Here is a 21,371-nt window from a genome sequence, read left to right as displayed (position 1 = left end):
TAATTTTCTTCAAGCATAAGCTCCCTTCATAACCTTTGTAATCCTCCTGAGTGGCCTGCCCCTTCTTTCAAAGGCCATAAACTCTGCTTTTATTTTTCCTCTTTTCCAGTCAAAACTTTCTCTTCAGCCAAGCCAGTCTTCTTCCCTGATGGCCTTTGGCAGCTGGGGACAGCTTGCTCCTTCGCCTTTAAGATTTCGTCTTAAAGAGCATCCAGACTTCCTGGACTCCTTTGCTCTTCAGGACTGCCCCCCAAGGGACTCTGTTAACCAGTCTCCAATAACTGATAGCATCACCAACAAGTAATGGGACAACTTGCTGCTGAAGCGAACTCACCACCAGGACAACTCTCTACTGGACAACTTGCCACCAGGACATCTCTATGCCGGGACATCTCTGCACTGGGACAGCCCTCCGTGGGGACAACTCTCTGTAGATCAGCAGATGACACAGGACTGTGCTGCTCCTCATCTGCCAATATGCAGAGAGTTGTTCCTGTTGAGGGCTGTCCTGGTGTACAGATGTCCCAGTGGTGAGTTGTCCAGCAGGGAGCAGTCCCGATGGCAAGTTGTCTGCAGCAAAATGTCCCATGGAGAGTTGGGAGTGGAGAGTTGTCCTAGACTCCTCCTCTCCTTCCTATCCTATTCCTTCTGTAGAGTTTGTAGCCATCCATTGCAGTACTCCAGTTGTGCAAGTCATCCCACCATGTTTCCAAGATTGCAACTATATCGTAGTTTTCTTGCTGCACAATGGCTCCTCCTGTTTGTTTTCCATCCTGTGACCACTACTGTAGATGCACTTCAGTTGGGTTATTGATCCCACTGCCATTTAGGGATTAGAAGCCCTAATTCCTATGTGACCATTCTGAGGCACTTCCATGGTTTCTAACCCATCAATAACCCTCATGACTTTGCTGCTGTGTGGATCTCCATTCCCTGTCTCCACTGAGGTGGCAGACCAAAGGACCTCACTAGCACACTGTCTCTCAAACATAAACGTACCACCCCATAGACTAATCTATAGTGAGCTTGGTTTTATCCCTTTCCACCTTCAAATCAGAGAGGGTGGTCTGCTGTTGTCCTTGTTGTCCTGCTTCCCCCTTGCCTCAACTTGGCTTTGCACGTCCCTCACCCAACTAAACAAAGCCAAAGCCTTTGTGTTTCATCAATCAAATTTCTTCACAACCTCTTTCTGAGCCTGGAGATTTTCTGAACGCTGATTTCTTTTTAAAGCTCAGGCTATTGAAGCAGAAGCCTGTTCAGGAACAGCTGGGAACAGAATCCATGTAGGGGATGCAGACCCTGTGCTGACCTCTTGGCTTGTGGCTCCAGCCTGAGCTCCACCAGAGACATGAGTGTTTTGCTGAATGGCAAATATTTTTATTTGAGATCAGTTAGCAAATATTGCAGGACTTATATTATCTTTTGCTTATTCTGTGAGTAAATTATGACTTGTTCCAGTATGCCTGCTCTGGGCAAATTTGGCTATTTTAAAAATTTATTTGAAAAAATATGTTTCGACCAAGAATATGTGAAGTTTATATGAAATTGAAGACTCTAGTACTAATCAGGGAGGTGAATTTTGAGTCATGCTGAATTTGAATCAAATTTCTTACTGTTATTTCTTCAATTTACTCTAAGGAGTAAACTTTTTCTCTTTCTTTACTACAGGATTTCCTGCGAGATCTCTTTTTGCAGCATAACAAGACAATTGCTGAAGTAAAGCTAGAAGAATACACTGATACCATGGTAAGGAAAGACACTGATAATGTTGTTTAGATTATAGTACTGCCTAAAAAATCTCATCCATGATCAATGTCTATAGGGCCATAAATGTTGTATCTTCTCCAAGAGAGCCCTGTGGAATTAGCCCATACTGCTGCTATTTCTTTGCACTGCACTGGACATCAGCTGTGAACAGCATTTCATATATTTTTGCTTTGAATTGGACTGCTTAATATGAGAAAATAGCTCAACTTTACACCAAAGCTATCCAAGCCCTAAATCCATTTAAAAAAATTAAATAATTGAGGTGCATCATGCTGCAGGGCTTGTTCAGCCTCAGCCAGATCTCCAGCTCCTTATTTCCCTCCCTCCTAGCAAAGCCTTTTGCTCCCAAGACACGCAGGTATTTGGCTCTTGTGCTCTGCAAAGCCCAGCAAGCCTTGCTGGCTCCCTGCTGCTTCCCTGAAATGCTGGAAGGTTGCAAGCTCCAACTCTTCCCCTGCTTTATGACAATATTCCTTTTATCCTGCAATCACCAACATAGTATTCAGTGTCAGTTTTGCATCAGTCACCTGGATTTCAGAGCAACTTTAAAAAAAAAAAAAAAAAAAAAAGGAAAGAAAAAGCTCATTTCTGATGTCATTCTCAAGGGTGTCATTTGAATTCCACTAGCAAACTTTACCATTGAATTTTCTAAATGATTTGCTGCTTCGATTCTTGGCACAAAATCTGTGTTTGTGCCTAAATAATAGCTTGGTATGCAAGCAAAGTGGGAGCTGCCCACATATTTGCAGTGCCATGTTATGTATGCATGATGCATCTGTGCCTAGAAATGTGACTCTTCAGAGCAAAGTGAAAAACTTTGTATGCCAGAGGGGAGTGCAGATTTTTTTGCATATTGATAGGACAGTGAAGGAAGAGGAATGTGAGCTACAGAGATTATTTTCCAGCTGGTGGAGCTTGAAAACAATAAAGCTCCATAAACTACAGCTAGAATAAAAACCTTCCTGGCAGTGTTTGCAGGTAGTAAATAGCTTTTTTGCTGCTCCTTTAAGGTTTCTATCCCCAGAATCTCTGATCAGGTGAAGAGTAACAGATGATCTGAAGCTTGCAGACACAGGGCTGTTTATTTCCTCCAACTTCTTACCCCTTCCAATAATTTCCCAAGAAAGATCTAAGATTTCTGCTGTCCCAACACAGCTAGATATCAAAGCAGCCTGGGGCTGACAGCCTGGTCTGGTTTCTATTACCATGGTTTTTTTACAGATTTGCTTTGTAACTTTGGAGAGGCAGTTTAGTCTCTATGTTAGAGGATAAAAATTGAGCTGGGAGAAGGGATGCTTTGTATATTTGGGGAAATCTATGATCTGAAAGGCAGATTTGCTAATGAGGACAAAAGTTTGCAAATGCAATGCCAAAAGAATCAGGGATGTGAATCGATATTAGAAAATGAGGATACAGCAGCTGATTATTCTTTTTCCTTGCAATTCTTTGCTATAAACTGAAGGCGAAGGATGATTACAGCCACACCTGATCCCAAGAACTAAGGCAAGGTTTGAAATCGTAACACCTGTAATCTTAACCTGTGATATCCTGTGGTAAAATAGAGGATATGAGTTCTGTACATAACAGCAAAGTATCCACATGGAGAGCATCTCTATAGTAGCAGATGCACTGCATGAGTTGATGGCATGGGAGGTTGCCTGAACTAGGAGAGCAAAAATTACAAGGAGGAAAGAAAGATTCAGTCTCACATTTGCAAAGCTGGTTTAAATAGGGAGAAGTGACTCAAGGAGCCAAGAGCAAAAGCATGATGTCAAGGCCCAGGGCAATGAGAGTTCTTTGCTTTCTTCACTTTCCATGTCAAGTGGGGAGCTGCGGAGTGCAGAGTCCTGATGGGACCCTGCCATCATCACCACCATCTGGGAAAACAGGGAGAGTGGCCCTTCCATTTAATTGCTGAGGATTTCACAGACTTTCTGTTGCATTGTTAGCAAACAGAAGCACTGATCCCTCTACTGTAGAGTGGAAATATTTATATTTCTCCCCTCAATTACTTTGCTCCCACCCTGTTCTCCATTTAGAGAACAAGGTCTCTGGGACAAGAAACTGTTTCTGCTACACTCAACTATATGGTCTCTCAGGGTGGCCCATCTATCGTATTCATGGCTTCCAAGTGCCATGTAACAACATTCACCTGAAATAAACTGTGTCCCAAGGAGCTGTAAATACAGGACTTTACAGATCTCTACCTCTTTTCTGTACATCCACAGCTGGCTGCACACATCTTAAGCAGCTACTGATATACTGAGTGGATCCTAGAGCCTTCTGGCGATAGAGATAAAGAGGAAAAGATAGGAACTATCATTTTTAAGAAGCTAGCTCAGGCATGTAAAAGAAAAAAAAAAAAAAAAAGAAGGGGAAAAAAAAAAGCTATTTATGATTCTATGCTGGGTATTTGCAACTTTAGCTTTTGAGAGATGTGACAAGGTATCATACCCACCAGGGCATGCTTAATACTCACCACTTCATACACTGCTTCATATAGTCTTATACTACATTTTAAAAAGCTGGGAAGAAGCAGAAAGTATTTCTTTGAGAAAGGATTGGTTGTCTCCAGAAAATAACAAGCTTTATCAGGTTGCTTAGAAGCCATTACTTAAGAGGCTATTATTTTTCCTTATGGCCTTGACATCCTCTCTTCAGAGAACATTGATAGAGATCAGGGATTTGATGAACAAGTGATGAACCCTTGGAAATAAAACAGGTAGTGAACATGTTGGCATTGCACAAGACCCATGAGTCTGCTAAATCAAAACTTAAAGAGCACTAAAGCCACTGGGGAAAGCAGAGAAAAAGAACATTTGAATTCTCAAGACTCTTCATGAGGGAATTAAAGTAGCAATGCTGAGCTGAGGAAGCCCCTTTGCAGGCAGAGTTCTTACTTTTCATGCCTACATATATATATATATGTCTGTATTAACAGTCATGCAGTGTGTATTAATATTTATTTACATGCACCCACTTGAATGAGAAGAGGTATGTGGAGTTCTGAACCCTTGAAAAGAGTCTGTGGGTTTTGTAATCTTCCTGTGGGCATAGACTGAGAGTGGTTGCCAGGGAGTAGGTGCACAGAGGCAGAAGCAAAGCCCTGGGCCTCTCCAGGCCATGAGAAGTTGCCTCAGGGGTCCTGTAATGTGTGCTCTGGGAGACAGGGTGGGCATAGCTGAAAGAACATGGTGACATTATTCTGCCTTCTGAAGTAACACGAGCTGGAGAAAAGAAGGCTTGCCTCCTTGCTGCTCCATGAGGAGAAGGAGGCTGTGGAGGATGATGGTAGCACTAACAACCTTTCCCAATCCCTCCCCACCTTCCCTCAGCCCCCAGAGACAAGCTGCTATTAGGCTTCTGGGTCCTGATGAAGTTTCAGCCCATGAACACCCAGCTCATGCCTGCATTTGGCAACATTTTGCTGTGAGTAACAGCTTCCATACCCATGCAGGCACATAGCTGTGTACTTAGGCAAAATACTGTGAATGAACACAAACCAGATGTAAGGCATAGTTTTTTATGAAATTAAGTATTTGTTCTTTTTTCTTCTGTAAGAACAAAATTCTCACTCCGCTTTTTCATTTTGGCATACATTATTACCTTGTTCATAGAAACAAGGGTAGTTCATACCTTCCCAGATAGCAGAGTCACAGGGTCACAGAGCAGTTGAGTTGAAGATCATCTAGTCCAAACCCCCTGCCAGGATCACCTACAGCAGATCAAACTGCTTGTAGTTGGTAATCCCAATGTCTGCAAGCCACGTGCAGAAAAAGATCATTACTTAGGCAAAAGTTTGGCAAATTAAGTTACATTACTGCTGAAAGAGTCACATGTGCAACACTGACATTAACATTTCCTTTAATTATTACATTTTATCAGAATGTAAATATAAACTCCCCTCAAGCCAGCATACCATCTTTGCCTACCACAAGCCAAAATTCTAGACAGGTGTTAAATGTAAGATCAGTGACTTACAATTCAACAAGCATTGGTCATGAACTATAGCATTTGAAATTTAGTAGATGGAGGTGGCTGAGGATGCAGTCTTATCCCCAAAGAAGTCAATACAGAAATCCTCCCAGCTGTAATGATGCCAGGGTAGTGCTGTGCTTATCAGCAAAGGTTCTCCTGGGGACTGAGCTTCGTACCCTGTGCACACAAGCCTGCAGCTGACAAGCTGAGGGCACTTTGTCTTCTCAGTCCGAAGGCTGACTTCTCCCTGAAGTCAGTCTGTGTCTATGACAATGCACTGTGGACAACCTTTCCTGTACACTGGGGTATTTCTGATGCTTTTGTGGCTGCTGCCTGTCCTCCCTGTGAGGACAACGCTAGAGGCTCAGTATGGTCACTTCTTTGGCTGTGAAAGTCAAAGTCTGTCTGTGCTCAGTGTCAATGCCAGTGTATTTATGTAGGGAAATAAAAGTTGGAGGGCAGAAAATCCAGGTGATTTAGCCATGTAAAATCTTACTGGGCAGAAAATCCAGGTGATTTAGCCACGTAAAATCTTACTGGCCAAGCAGGCTTATCTATGTTCATGAAGTCACTTACAAACACCAAAGAACTTGTGTAACAATAGAAGGACAAATCTTTGCTGCATTGACAGAAGCCGAGGCAGAGTTTGTAATGTTTGTTAACACACTGAGAGAACTCCCCAAAGCCCTAGAAATATGAGAGGAGCGGAGTATAGCCTGAAATACTGGTTGCCTAAAGGAGTAATCTTTGTACATCCCTTCTCCTGGTTGTGGTCCATGCTGGCCCCACTCCCAGGTGACTCTGTAAGGATGCTGTGATCCCCATGACACTGCATCTCCAGTGATGCACTGACAGTGCAGCCACCGCATCTCCTAACTCCAGCCACCACTATGGGAGCCCCCTAGCCCCAGAGAGCTTCTTCCTGGCTTTGAGTGGGCGCCATTCCTCTTATTGCTTTGCTGTGTGTGATGAAGAGAGGACCCACACAGCTGATGAACACGCTGGAGGGAAATCTGCCTTCCGTGTCCTTTCTAGACTTAGTCCCATCAGTGCTGTCGCCTCCAGTTTTGCACCACACTTGCTGTGGCATAAGCCAGGGGAAAAAGAAAACGCCATTTAAGCTCAAATTTCAAGATCAAACCCAACAGAACTCAGGAACCTACAGGTTTTTGAAAACCCCAGCAGGTAACATCTTGGTCTTTTAGGAACCAAAACACTCTTAGAAATCCTGCACTAAACAACTTGTCTGCATTACACAGGCAATCTGGTTGGGCAGAGCACTGAGCCATTGTCCTGAGGGTGACTTGCAGGCCACAGGGCTTGCCTGTCGCTCTGCAAAAGCCTTTTGTGTCCCCGTCCTTCCCCGAGGAAACAAGGTATAGGCAGTCCTGCAGCTCAGGTATGTGACTGTCTTTAGACACTCCAAAGAACTTTGGTACTCACTGGCCAATTTTATTCATGACTGTCAGGTATAGTTGCCCCCAGTGTATATATTTGTGAGAGTAGGAAGTCAGACAAGAGTCAACTCTTCCCGTGTCCCACCTGAAGGATAAAATATGGTATTAAATGCAGAGAAGCAGAATCATAGGCTTTGGTGCCTCCACTTATCACACAACTCTTTATTTTGGTGGTTTACTTCTCTCCTTATCTCTGTCTCTTATATTGCTCTTTGAAGCCCACATGTGTTTGTCATATCCTGGTGTTTCAGTGGCCTTCTTTACAACACTGGATAGGGAAAGCAGAGAAATTTCCTTTGCTGAATTCAAGGCCAATAGCACTTTTGACTTTGCATTTCAAAAAAAAAAACAAAACGGAGACATAATAACATTCATTTTGCAAACCCAGCTCTTACTTATGCTGTGTCTGCCTCAGAGTGGATGGACTAATAGGACTAAGACTTCCCTGGTGCACTGCTGTTAAAATGTCAGTGAATTAATTTGTGCAAACATTTTAAAACACAACTTGGCTTGACAGTAAAATAAATACATCATTTTATAAAGCATACTGCTGAACGCAACAAAGCTGTTAGTAAAACTGAGTGCTATTTAAACATGCCAGACCTTATCCTTAACCGCATTGATATGTTTCGTATCAGCCTGGCAGCATAAATATACCTTTCAAGAGTGTAAACTGAAACTCCATCAAGTTTAACATATCAAGATGGTGTGTAAAGGCAGAAGTTTAAATTGGGAACAATGTCATAATGATTCCAAATATCTACTTCTCCTATGATGAAGGCTTTGTCACATGGAGAGGGTACCTTCTGGCATTCTTTGTGTACCTATAAACACAGTTAGCAGATCAGATCAATGCTTTAAATTTGAAAGTTTAATTAATAAATGTTCCCCCAGGCTTTTCCTGGGTAATGCAATCCAAGATTGCCATATGGTGAGTATGCATCAACTCCAGTTGTCCAGATAATAGGATTAGTTCTTATTAGCTGTGGTACCTGAACTAATTCAGTGAACACTATTCCATCTTCCCTACATATTTTTAATCTTTCATGGGGAAGTTGCTGGACAAGAATTAGCTCAGCCTAGCTTTTCAAGACAGACTTTTAGCTTCCCTCTGTTGACTGGTATGGACAATCAAAATATTGCATATGTTTGAAAATTTTGTTTAGGGTACTTGCTGCAGAAAAAGGCAAAAAAATCTGCAAACACACAGAATCTCTCTTGCTATTGCAAAAGCAGAGCTGAGTACAGGAGGTCGGAGAGGGGAGCTAGTTAGCTGTAAGTAGACATGGTCAACCTCTGGAAGTTTAATGTAAAACTCAAAGATAGGGTGCAAATAAAGCAAATTGACAGGAGATGTCTGTTTTCATTAAGTCTTCCACTTAGGAATGCATTGTCTCTGCAGTTAAATGTGTTTTAATGAGGTCTGTGTTACTGGTGGAATATTGTAAAGGGTTAAAAAATGGGTGAAGTTGAAAAGCCACCATCTCAGAAAACTGAAAATTAAGCAGAAGGACTTTCACATCTAAACCATCACTTGCCTGTTTCATTAAGGGTGCACCAAGCTCTTCAGCCTCTCATGGCTATTTGTGACTTCTGAAACTGTGAAAACATGCTGCAACCACAAAGTAGAGCAGATGTAGGGCAGGTGGGACAGACAAAGTCCCAACACAAGACTAGCTGCACTAGGATGCTCATTTATTTATTGTGTGGAAAAGGAGATGAGAGTTAAGATGTTTCACTGAAAAAGAAACTAGTGGCTGGTCACAGACAGGCCTCTGTGAAATGAAAAATGGCCTTCTGTCTGCCTCTTGCATTGGTAAACACCAGATCTGTCCTGGTCCTAGAAGCTGCCACCACAGTCAGCATCTACAGGTGTTTATCAGCAAGCTTGTACAGACATCAGAACCTTGTGGTCATGGAGCTGAACTCCCAAAGCTTAGTGTATTTGCATTCCTGAGGAATCACAGCAGGTAAAGCATATCTGGGCCTCTGTTTTAATCTGAAGTCTGTGCTGAAACGCTGTTTTTTAGTCTCAAGAGAGTAATTCTGAGATGTGAAAAGAAGGGGGAAAAAAAAACCACACACACACACGAAAAAACCCAATCCAAAACAAAACACAAAAACAGGAACTTAGAAATGTGTAGGAGATTCTGGGTGAAGTTCAAAGAGAGCTGAAGGCAATAAGTTTTAGTGTGCTTTGGTAAGGGCACTGAATCTTCACATGAAGAGAAGACCAGGGCATGGCTTCAGCCAGAGCTTCCCTGCCCTGGACAGCAAAGTGATTTTTCCAAAGAACTCAATATGAACCTTCAAGCATTCATAGGAATTTTATACTGTCTTTCAGTGGGAGGAAAACTGAGCCCATACCAAGTGCTCTTCAAAAATCCTATCCAAACCTCAGTAGTGTAAATCATGCAGGATAATTCATGGAATAAAACCCTGTCGCAGAATCTTATCCAAACCCAGCGCAACACCTTACCTTAGGCTCACCATCCTCAGTGCAGATGCCTGCCCTCCAGCAGGGGGCACGGAGGAGGCAGCTCTAACAAAGTAGGCACCGGAGTTATGCAAGGGCTGAAAAATGGCAGCTCTTCAAATGATACATCCCCTCATGCACGTCAGGCTCTGCCCCAGTTTCACTGCTGGGAAGTACTCAGGACCTTCCACTGGCTGTCTCCAGAGCTCCTGCAGGGTCAGACTGTGTTCTAGAAGATGGTCCTCTCTTTCTCAGCCGCCTGAGATGGGGACTGGTATGGGCAATTAATTGCAACAAAGATTTGTAGTGACCTGGTTTCTTAGAACTATTAAATAAACAAATGAGATTAATAAAGGTAAGATTAAAGCATACTCCATTAGTGAGTATCTGACAAAGAATGGAAACCCATCTTAGTAAAATACTAATCTTTCCCCTCCCTACAAGGTGGAATAATTTTTTTTTCTAGAACCTTGAGCCATGAGTTACTCAGGTTTGCAACCCATTAAATTTCTTCTCTCCCTCTTCCTCTGAAGTAGACTCCTATTTTTGCAGAGAAGCACAGTACCACATACAATAAGCAGATAGATGGATAGATGGATAGATGGATAGATAGACTAAACCTGGTGGTCACTCAACAAAAAAGATCACATTAAGGAAAAGATAAACTAACTTTTGTATTTGCACAGATTAACCTCTTGACATTGGCAGCCTGAATCTTCTTCCCAGTCTTGGCATTTTCTGCTGGCAGGCTTTGAACCCAGCAAAGCCCTCTAGCTTTAGCAGCACAAAAACCTGCAGCTGAGTGTCTGTCAGAAGGTGACATTTGCATCTCAGCCACTCGGTAGCCACAGCAACAGTCTAAGATAAGGAAGAAGTCGAGCTGGAAGTGCTCAGGAGTCCCCACCTTTTTCCAGCATATTTTTCAGGGGCCATGGCAAGGCCAGTATTTTGTTTCTTAAGGCATTTGCTGGAGACCTGTGTTTATTCCTGTGTATAAAGTGGTGGTGGTATTTGATTGCTTGTGGTTTTGCTGTCAGGGAGCAGGAGGATTTTGCTGTGCTCTTGTGCCACCCTTGTGCTTGGTGCTAGCAGATGAAGCCATGCTGCCTGGGGCTTGGGCAAAGCACCCCAAGCATGAAGAAGTGAGGACGCAGGGCAGAGCAAAATGTATGTTGGCTTTTTTGTATGTGTGCTCTCCTCACAGCCTATCTATTTTATCCCTGTCTTTTTGATTTTTAGATGAAAATCTTTGACAAAAACAAAGATGGACGGCTGGACCTGAATGACCTGGCAAGGTAGGCTGTCATAGGATTTATGTGTTTTTTCAGTTCACAGTGGCAGATCCAGGCAAGGCAATGATCTCCCTGTGGGGACATGCATTTGAATCCTACCTCTTTTCAAAATAAATCAGGTATTCTGATGCAGGTCTTTAATTACATTAGTCTGAGAACCTAGAGCCACGCCAGGACCTGTTTGTGGATCACCAACACGCTCTGCTACAATCTGTGCTACCTCTCTGGTGCTCCTCACGAGGTGATGGAGCAGCCAGTGGCACCATTTGTCCAAAAGAATGGTGGCAATCCCCTTCAGCAGGGTCACAGGTTTGTATTTCAAATCAGCATACACAGCAGGGACTGCAAATAATTTCTGTGGCTTGTTTGAGTAATAAAATTGCCACCACAAAGGAGTTTGCCAGTGGCAGTAAGAAAGGATTTGGAGAGACAAGGTGAAGGCATTTGTGAATGAAGCTGGGGACTCAGTCACAGCCCACTCTCTTTCTGTCCTTGATACCTTGGATGCTTTTATGATTTCCACCATATACAGATAGAGAGTATGCCTCTGTCTGTAAATGTATATGCAGTGACTGGATGGGCTGCTAAACATACAGATACAGTCCTGGAACACTGTTTCGGGGGTGAGAGGAGTCAGATGCTAGTTTTCCCTGTTACCTTCTGCTTGGGATCACAACACATGCCAGCACAAATAACTGCAGTGCGTGTGGCAGTTCCCTTTGACCATTGGATGTAAGAAGAGAGAGAGAAATAGAGGCAGAATGGAGAATAAAGGGGTTTGCCCTTGCCCTTTCCTCTTCAATATGGTTCCCTACTGCCTCACTACCCAGGGCAACTGAGGCCTCCCTCTGCTCTGAACACACTTGTCACCCTTCAAACCCTTCATGTGCTCAACATGCCCTGTGTCACAGGCTCTAAATCCCTCAGTGTTAGCAGAACAGCTGGAGAGAAAAAAGCTTTCATCAGTGCTGTGAGGGGCTTAGGGAGGGAGGAGGGGAAAGGAGAGGAATTTGGCCAGTCTCAGCGCTCAGGCCAGTATTACTTTGTCCTTCACTTTTACAACCACCAATTCTCCCTCCAACGGAGAGTGATAAATTCCTCTTGAAATCCAGTTGTGAGGCATCATTGCCCGATAGTTCTCACTTCAGAGGCTGACCACCTCCATTGCAGTGGACCACCAGGAGTGCCCTGGGAGAGGCAATAGTGCTAGGAAGCACATTTGCAGTGAGCCAAAGGGTGCCTGCCTGCCATTCTCCATCAGACAAGGAGGGAGGCCTGTGTTCCTATAATAGTCCTCCATAAATAACCCCAAAGGCAATTTTCTTTTTTACAGGCTTATAATTTAAAATCTCTTTGCTTTATGAACCAGAATAGTTTGGAATAGTTTTTGCACAGACAATAAAGTGGAAAGATTGTAATTTAAATCTCTTCCTTCAGGATTCTGTCACTCCAGGAAAATTTCCTTCTTCAATTTAAAATGGATGTAAGTAATGATTTTTTTTTGATGCATCAATTCTGTCTCTCTCAGCTAAGATAATCTGAGCCCAAACTTGAATCTTTTTTATTTGCTCATCCCCTCTGCATGCAGGCTTGCAGCACAGAAGAAAGGAGGAGAGATTTTGAGAAGATCTTTGCACACTATGACGTTGTGAGTCCCAGAGGCTGTTCCCTTGCAGTCTTTAAATGACACAGATACAACATACACTGCCCAGATTTATTCCTCCTGGTGGGTGCTGTGGGGGTCACTTAAGAGCTGCAGCTGTGCCCTAGCCCATGGGCCAGAGGCCCAAGCCCCAAGCTTTGGGGTAAGGTGTGTGCAGAAGAGAGCGATGCTCAGAGACCTCACAGCAAGGAATCAGTTTTTAATTTCTCCACCTCCAAGGCCAGCACTGCTGCATCAGCTGTATCTCTGCAGGAGACACAAGGGCTGTAAGGGGAGTGGTAGCTTTAGCTGTTGCAGTCTCTGGCCATTTGAGACCTGCATCACCACCACCTTGAAAAATAAAACCCCTTCCAGTATCGAAACCAGTTATTTGGGGAGTTTGGCCCAGGATGGACACGACTGCCTAACTACCAATTCACAGCAATTCAGTGCTACTTCTGACAGACACACAACTTGCTAAAGGTGGTGACCGGAAAGCCCCAGAAAATGGTGGAAGATGTCGCTACCATTTGAGGGGAAGGCATAATCAGGGAAAAAGAAGGCATCTTAGACCTCAGTGACCAGGTAGACCTACTGACCGGTAAACATTGTTGTGTTTTTAACTTACTAGAGTGTTTTGGTGTTTCTTCCATCTTTCAGAGTAAAACAGGAGCACTTGAAGGCCCAGAAGTGGATGGGTTTGTCAAAGACATGATGGAACTGGTTAAGGTAGTTCTTTCTATTTATTAATATCTTATATTCCTGAGATGAAGGTGCTTGTTTTGGTAAAGTTATGCAAATAGAGAGGCTAGTGAGAGCACAGAGTCAAATTTCACTTTGATCAGTGGCAGAAATGAAAGTAATGTTTACAGCATTTCACTGTAGAGTATTTCACAGATTCACAGAAATTCTGTCTGACAAACACCTTCACTTAGCAAATGCATTTAATAAAGGTCCATTCTAGCTCACAGTATGAATTAGGCAGATGTTACAGCATCACAAACTGTGTTGACATGGATCTGCAGTCAGAAGTTCTTTCTTCTCTTTTCACTGTGCATGCAGCCTTCATTAGCATGACCTCATGGTTCATTAGCTCATCACAGGGTTACACTTGGAAATTTCTTGAGCTCTACCTCTAACCAAGAACACTATGCTCAGTGTGTCACCAGTTTCTTACAGACAGCAGAGTCCATCTGCATTGGATTACCCTGAATTACCAGATGCAGTCCAAGACAGAGCTTTTGATGCAAACGTCATCTGATCTTTGGCTCCTTCTGAGCCTGAGCTGTTGCATTTCCACACAATGTGACCTGACACAGGGATGCCTCTGCTCCTGTATCCATTTTGCAGAGACTGCAGCTGCATGCTAAGGGCTGTGTGTGTGTGTTATGGCCATGCAGGGTTTAGGAAAGGGTATGAGGATGGGCAGGAGGTTGGATTTATGCTCTGTTTGAGTGCATACAAAGGAGTGAAGGCTGTACTTTCCCTCAAGGCCCTCATCAGTATCGTCCTTGGGCACCATAAGCTGTGTGTGTGAATTTGATCTGATAAAGTGGGAAGCAGAGGAAGGAGTACAGCTTTAGGAGCATACAGAGACAATGTAGCCTATAAATGGCATGTAGCATTAATTTTATCCACTAAAGACATTTTGATGTTGCTACCTACCTGATGACATGGTAGCCTGCTGACAGAAATGCCACATTGCTCCTCACGTGGCAGGTTTGAGAGAGAAAGCCAGATAATAGCACAAGTTGAATAATGCAGTTATCTGTATTGCACACCTTTCTGCAGACTTTTGTTGATACTGATCAGATAATGATGGCCTCGACTAAACACAAAAAACATATTTCCTTGCAATTGCTCACAGTCCCATCACCTAACCATATCCCTTCTGTTTTTGCAGGGCCCCCTTTCCCCATTTTCTGTTTGTTTCCCCAGCGTGTATGAGCTGACGTGTAGTCAGCCCATTCAGTCTCTCCTTCTTGGTTTGATTTCCCTGCCCCTGCTGATTTACAGGGCTGGGGACACCCAGAGCTGTCTTCTTTCTCAGCACTGTTTTTCTCCTTTGCCTGCAGCCCAGCATTAGCGGGGTGGACCTGGACAAGTTCCGCCAGATCCTGCTCAACCACTGCGACATGAACAAGGATGGAAAAATTCAGAAATCCGAGCTGGCTTTGTGTCTTGGGCTTAAAATGAACCCATAGCTGGGAGGAATGCTTGTGGTTGTGTTTCCCTTGTGAGATTTGCCTGCTGCTCCTCGTAGAAGTGTGTCCGTGGTGCGGGGTGAGGGGCTGTGGGAAGAGGCAGCAGAGTGGGACATGGGGCAAGACCCTCCCCCACATCCCCCTCTGATGTTCGCTCTCTTCTGGGTCCCCTTAGCAATGGTGTGTCTGCCCATGGGCACACCAGCTGCTCTGAAAGGGGTTGCTATTCTCCTCCTGCCCCCACAAAGCGCTGCCCTACCTGCCCTCTAGGACAGGGACAAGCGCCTCCTTACAAATGGCCCCTCAGTGCTCTCCATGTGCAGCTCCTAAGTGTTTCTGATGGCCACCTCGGTGTGAAGGCTTTACTTTGGTGAGCCCCGTGCTCGCTTTGTGCTTTTAAAATACTGGATGGCTCACAGTGTACTTGTGCAGAAATAAAAAATGGCAGTTACAGAAATTCAGTAAGACTGGAGTTTATGTGTTATATATATGTGGGAAGCCATCTGCTGCGGACTGGCAGATGGTACCTAGTAGCCACTTTGCTTAAAGCAGATCAAATGGCAAGAGGTTTTGTGGTGCCTGTCAGCTATGGGGTTTAAATCTGCCAGGAAATGAAACGTGGTAGAACCTTCCCACGGAGAAACCACACACATCAGGAAATAATATCACCTCCAGGACGAAGCCAGGGAGTAACATCACTTCTGGAGGAAGGCTTTCTTCCAACCTAAACTGAAATAATGTACAAGGTTTCTATAAGCTGAAAAACTGGAGGAACAGAAGCCTAGTGAGAGCAAAGAGCTTAAGCACATTATTATTTTTTAAATCCATAAGAGTTAGTAAATATTTGTAACTTTCATTGAACTTCAAGCTTCTCATCACTCCCAGGCCGTGCATGTAACCCTGGAGCCTAATGCAGCAGCATCATTTGTACCATGGATTTCCCTGTTCCAAAGGCTTTGACTGCATCTTCAGAAAGTGCCATGCTTACACTATCATGCCCAAATAATTCTTCATTTCCGATGAGAAAACTGTGGAGGAAGGGTTGCTGGCAAAACTCCTGCACATTTCAGCATTTCTCTCTCCTACAGATGAGACACCCGGATCTGACACTACAAGTGTGTTTCTGGTTATGCTCTTCGCAGAAGGGAATATAGTGAAACACTCTCTTTATACTCAGTTTTATAAACATTAATCAGAAATTACCTTCAGTCAACACAAATAGAGATGGAGATGTTGATTCAATACAGCACTTAGGAACTTTCACAGCTTTGGAGAGGTGCTGGTTTTCTATTTTCACCTATGATAAGCTCACAGACCAAACAACTGCTAAGTGCATGTTTCATGTCAGCACAGAGCTAGGGCTTTAAACTCCAAAACAGCTCATTATCACCCTGGCAGCAACACAAATCATAACTGCAGTAACAGAACTTTGCAATGGTTCAGAAAAACTACAAAGAACCAGGCCTTAGCAGCAGCTCCCTGAGCCATCAGGGATGACCTTTTACTCATGGACACTTACTCCCATCTGAGGGAAGACATGCAGTCAGGAGTGCATGACAGCAGGTAGGAAGCCAGCAGAGAAATCCCATGCACCTCTGTCTATTAGACATGCTTTATTTCCATCCTGAAGAATTGGCACAAATATAGTGGGGCACATCACCAACCATCTTTTCATTGTACCTCCAATAGGATGTGACTTACCAGCCTGGATAATTATGCCTTTAAGTATATCCTTCAGTTTCTCTCTCTTCTTTCAGCCTTTATATTGTTCTCATAGCTCTATTTTCTTAAACTACAGTTTCCATCACTTTGGACATGGTTGCATTTTCTGTACCACCCCCTACAGTCTATTTCCACCTGTAGATAGTTCTCTGTGCTATTTGTTGTTTTCAGTAACAGGTCCACCCTGTTTAAGCCTGTTGATATCAGTAGAACTTTTTCTCCTTTATTAAAGTATAAATTCAAGAATATCCAGCCCTTCCTCACCAAAACAGCAATTTTTAATCTAAAATTAAAATAATCTTTTGAAGACTGTAAACAACCACAGCTCTTACTTCAAGAATTAAACAGCACTTCCTCCATCTTTACTGAAACCTTATGCTTTTCACATCCTCTAAAGCCAACAGGTTGGGTTTTTTTTCAATTACACATTAAGCAGTAATAAATCTGATGTGTCAGTGTCACAATGTATTTTACTTCTTTTGTATTTTTTTTAAATATTGAGTTTGCTGAAGTCTTCCTCTTTGCAAGTTCACACAATTAGTTTTATTAGCTTGAAATCAGTGCGTAGTCTTCAGTGAGTTGATAAGAGCATTTTACAAATCATTAGCAAAAAGTATTTGGGGATAGTAGATGAAAATTTTATATACGGAACTCAGAAGAGTTAGTTGGTGGGTTTTTTTTATCTTGTTTGTTTTATTTAAAATTTTGTTCTGTATTCCCATGAGGACAGTTTTTATGTCCAGAGCAGTGACAAGAGAACAGGAAAACAGGCCTGAATGCATGCTGCCTTGCTTGCAGGGATCGTAGGGGAGAGCCATATCCCAGTGGGACTCCTGCCCCTGTGAGCAAAAGAAAATGTCAGGAGATGAAGTGGGATCTGAGCCCAAGTTACAAAGTCAGAAAGGCAGTTTTTAACAAGCTACGGTCTTATAACCCTCTCAGCTCCAAAAGTCAATGTTATTGCAGGAGGCAGGCATTTTGAGACTTCCTGCTGAGAAGATGTGTTCCTTACTTGCAGAGAGTTAGATTTTTAATTTTATTTTTATTACTATTTTCACTTCCATAATGAATGAACTGTAAGGCCCTTTGGTCTCAGGCTCTGGTGATTTCATCCCTGTAAGCTGCTACAGACATAGAGATAGGAAATACCTCCTGATGAAAAATAGCTATTGGCCAATTTGCAAATTTGAAACATACTTTAATGTGCAGTGTGGAGTCTCTTATGTAGCAAAACATGGGATATTATTTCACACTTGAATGATTACATAAAAATACCTGGTTTAGGTTAATTATATGAAAACATCTTGCCCACAAAACGAAAACTATTTATCCACCATAATGCCTTCTGTGCTGTAAATATAATGAAGATATGCAAGAAAAGTTTGGGGCTGTTCAATCTGTGCATCTTCTGCCAACAAAAATCTGTGGATATCACATTATTTAGGAGCCTTCATCTTTGTAACTGGAATTTGAATGCCAAACGCAAATGAAAATGTTTGCCAAGATATTTACCCTTGGTATTTTCATGCTTTTCTCTAGAAAACTGGGATTAAGGGTTTCAAAATTTTCTGTTTCTTCAGAGTGTGAAAATGTACTGAAATAATTTTAACTTACTTATATAATCATATTTCACAGGTATATTTCCAAAAGACATTTAGCTACCACAAACGTAGTGATTACTGTGCACAGTGCTCTCAAATGGGTCACGTTAAGGTTGTTGTTTTTTTTTTTTCCTTTGATTGGTAAACTGCTGGATCTCGAAAGCAATGTGTGAATTTCCTTCAAAGCAAAGCTGTTCCTTTGCCTTCCTTTTCACTGTGAGTTATGTGAGCTCATGCCCTGCACTCCCTTCATGCTCCCTGCTTGTCATGGCCCTTCTCATTTTTTGGCACTTGACATATTGTTTTTCTGGATGACTTGCCATGACAACTTTGTTCAGGAGAGGCCGCCTCTTCAGTTGACTGTATAGAACTGTTACCCATGAAAAATGAACATTTATAGAGTTTTTAACTCAAATTCATCCCTTGTTTAACTTCACTGATTTCACTGCAAATGATAGTATAAAGACACAATATTTCATCCCATCATCTGAACCTCAGCAAGTTGTTTGTTCATCCCAAGCTGTCACCATGGAGATCTGCCACTGGGATGCCCAATTTCCTGAGCCAGCCTCACAGTCCTAAGTTGCTGACATGCCAACTCATCCCTCGACCTGTGCAATTTTTTCCCCATAATATAATGAATGCAAATATGCACCCTCACTTCATTCCCCAGTCTGAACACACTCTACCAGTCTCACATCACTGATACCCAAATGGAAACCAGATGAAATGTTTACAGAGAGTAACATTTCAAATTTTTTGGTGCTTTATTTTCAGATTTTTGGTAAAAAACTTCACTATTTATTCTCATAAAACTGCTTTAAATAGCCTGGGTGAATCTGCCTGCACATCTTATGAAAACCACTTTTTATTCCTGTTGAAAGCTGAGGACTGAGCATCAGCCCCAAGGAAGGGCTCAGAGCACAGGAAATCAGCACAATATTTTGAGTATTCTGCTTTTCTGTTTGTGTGGCAAGAGAATAATGTCAATACTAATGAAAACAATTGTGACTAATGCAGCCAACAAGACTATTGGAAAATCATCTGCCACATGATAATAGGAACCCATCATGAGGAACACCTTAATTACAGCTATTATCTCTCAAAATGGCTGGGTTACTCTTACATTAATCTGATTTTAAATAGAAAGTTGCTGTTACGTAGTGAAATGTTAAATGGCGCTTTGCTGTGTAATTACATGGGTTAAAGTAACTCTGAGTCATTTCTGTGTGAGGGCTACCCTGACTGCTAATGAAAAGCTCTCATTTTGTGGCACCTGCATGTTCAGTAATTCCACAGTGAATTGCATTTTATTTTAAGGAACATTTGCACATGGGAAAAAGGGGGCAAAAGAATGCCAGTTATGACCATAATGAAAGTAAATAAGGGAACCACCTGCCTGATGCCAAGAGACTATATAAGGACATTCCATGGGGTCCCTGAGGTAAAACCATTTCCCTGCCCTCTCTCACTTCTCTGGAAACCACCAATTTTCACAAGCTTGTTCCAAGGCAACCTGTCCAGCTGCCACCTGGCGTACACTCAGCCTTTATGCTGGCTCCAGGCATTGCACTTCCTCTTGGGTTTGTTCCTTCACACTTACTGTTGCCCCTAAAAAATGCCCTGCTGCTTTGCTGAGAGCTTTGCATGGGCAATGGGAGAACATGAAAGGATGTCTGTAGCCAGGAAAAATGGCTGGAGCAATGGCACACCCAGTGCAAACAAGTGCTCAGGTTGCATCTCTGGCATCACCTGGTATGTCTTTGGATTAGCTGGTAAAAATTATTTTGATTGGATTTGATGGAGACACCACGGCCCATGAGAGCTATTAGTATTAGACAACATGGCTGGAGATCAGGTGTCCACTCCAGGCTCAGAGTGACCTGGTTTGGGGTCCCTGCTTTCCCTGGTATTGCAGCCGTGAAGCTCAAAGAATTTCAACCTGCTCAGTCTTACCAGGGGAAGGTTTCCATTGTGGATGCTGAAAGCACATAACCACATGTTGAAAATCAGCCATCTTGGTTTGGAAGTGTATTTTCAAGGGATACATTAACAATAATGGCCATCACATTCCCAAATAAAAGAGAGCTAAGGGGGCCAGTGTGCGGAACTGTATGGGCTGCACTTTATGGTGAACTTTGTCATCCTTTTGAGGTCCTCCAGCACCAGACCATGGTAACAAAGCCCAGGGAAGCATCTTTAGGCGTTATGGGGGAATATAAAGGGAACTGAAGCCCTAACATAATTTCAAATCCAGCTGTGGCCCATATCCTCGTACAGTAATTTCTGTAGCAACTCTCCATGGTTCTGCTTGGTAAAGTAATCAACGCCAGAGTGTAAAGAGAGAGAAATGGGAAATAGGTCAGCACTGATGGAGGCTGAAGTCATCACTCTTCCTGCATTTCTTTGTGAGGTGGGAGATGGGCTTTAATGTTGCTGTACAGACTGAAGCTGCGCAAGGCAGCCACGAGGCTGAGTCTTCTGCCCCCAGGCTGCTGCCAGCCAGCAGAGCCTCCTCAGCTCTGATGGAGCCTGGCCAGCTCAGGGCAGTAGGAGATGTGTCTGTGGCTTCATTCCCAGACATATTTTAAAGCTTTTAAAGCTCCAAGTTTCTAAATTAAGTAGTGCCAGTGATAGAAAGTGGCAGCATCAAGGCTTGTTCAAGTTGACACCACAGTCAAATACCTCTAGCTCCAAGGGATGCTGTAATTAGGACTGTGTCTGCTTTACATTAATAAAGGGTTGTAACACAGTTGTCAAGGGGTTTCTTGCAACTGCTACAGATAAGGAGAATGCATTCTCATTTTTAATTCCCTGCAAAGTCTCATATGAGGTATTATTCCAAATGCTTCAGTGAGAGAAAAATGGAGAAGAGAGATGCACCCCGAAATCCTTCTTGAGTGGTTGTTTGAACATATCACTGTCATTTTGGCTAACAGCTGTCTAACTTTGACAGTGTGGCCAAACGCAGTTTTTATTTACTGTTGTTAATCCTTAGGAAATGGGTTCATTTCTCTAGTACATATAAAACCGGAGCCAGAAAATTGCCAGCATTCTCCATGCCAGCAGGGGCCAGGATGTGCCTGGCTAAATCCTGGTTTTAGATAAGGATCCAAGCAGGAGCTGGGTGGCAGAGCCTGGAGGAACTTGGCACCTGCCCTTTAGATGAGCCCTGCTTCAGCTGGCAGCCGGGGCGAGGGCAGCTGGTTGCTGCAGCTTAGGGAAAGGAGGC

General features: G+C 43.1%; 1 protein-coding gene across 1 annotated transcript in view; it reads left to right on the top strand.

Moving 5' to 3' along the window:
• Positions 1-15,256, top strand: part of SCGN (secretagogin, EF-hand calcium binding protein) — a 31,935-nt gene extending 16,679 nt beyond the window's left edge. The window contains exons 6-11 of the mRNA XM_051609139.1: positions 1,669-1,746; positions 10,918-10,973; positions 12,408-12,453; positions 12,559-12,618; positions 13,273-13,341; positions 14,688-15,256. Of these exons, the coding sequence (XP_051465099.1) occupies positions 1,669-1,746; positions 10,918-10,973; positions 12,408-12,453; positions 12,559-12,618; positions 13,273-13,341; positions 14,688-14,816 (438 nt within the window). The 3' untranslated portion in view covers positions 14,817-15,256. The remainder of the gene's footprint in view (positions 1-1,668; positions 1,747-10,917; positions 10,974-12,407; positions 12,454-12,558; positions 12,619-13,272; positions 13,342-14,687) is intronic.
• The last annotated feature ends 6,115 nt before the right edge of the window (positions 15,257-21,371 follow it).

The sequence above is a fragment of the Apus apus genome, chromosome 2 (assembly GCF_020740795.1).
Source record: "Apus apus isolate bApuApu2 chromosome 2, bApuApu2.pri.cur, whole genome shotgun sequence".
NCBI lineage: Eukaryota > Metazoa > Chordata > Aves > Apodiformes > Apodidae > Apus > Apus apus.
The sequence above is the reverse complement of the archived record's forward strand: the minus strand, read 5'-3'. Positions and strand labels throughout refer to the sequence as shown.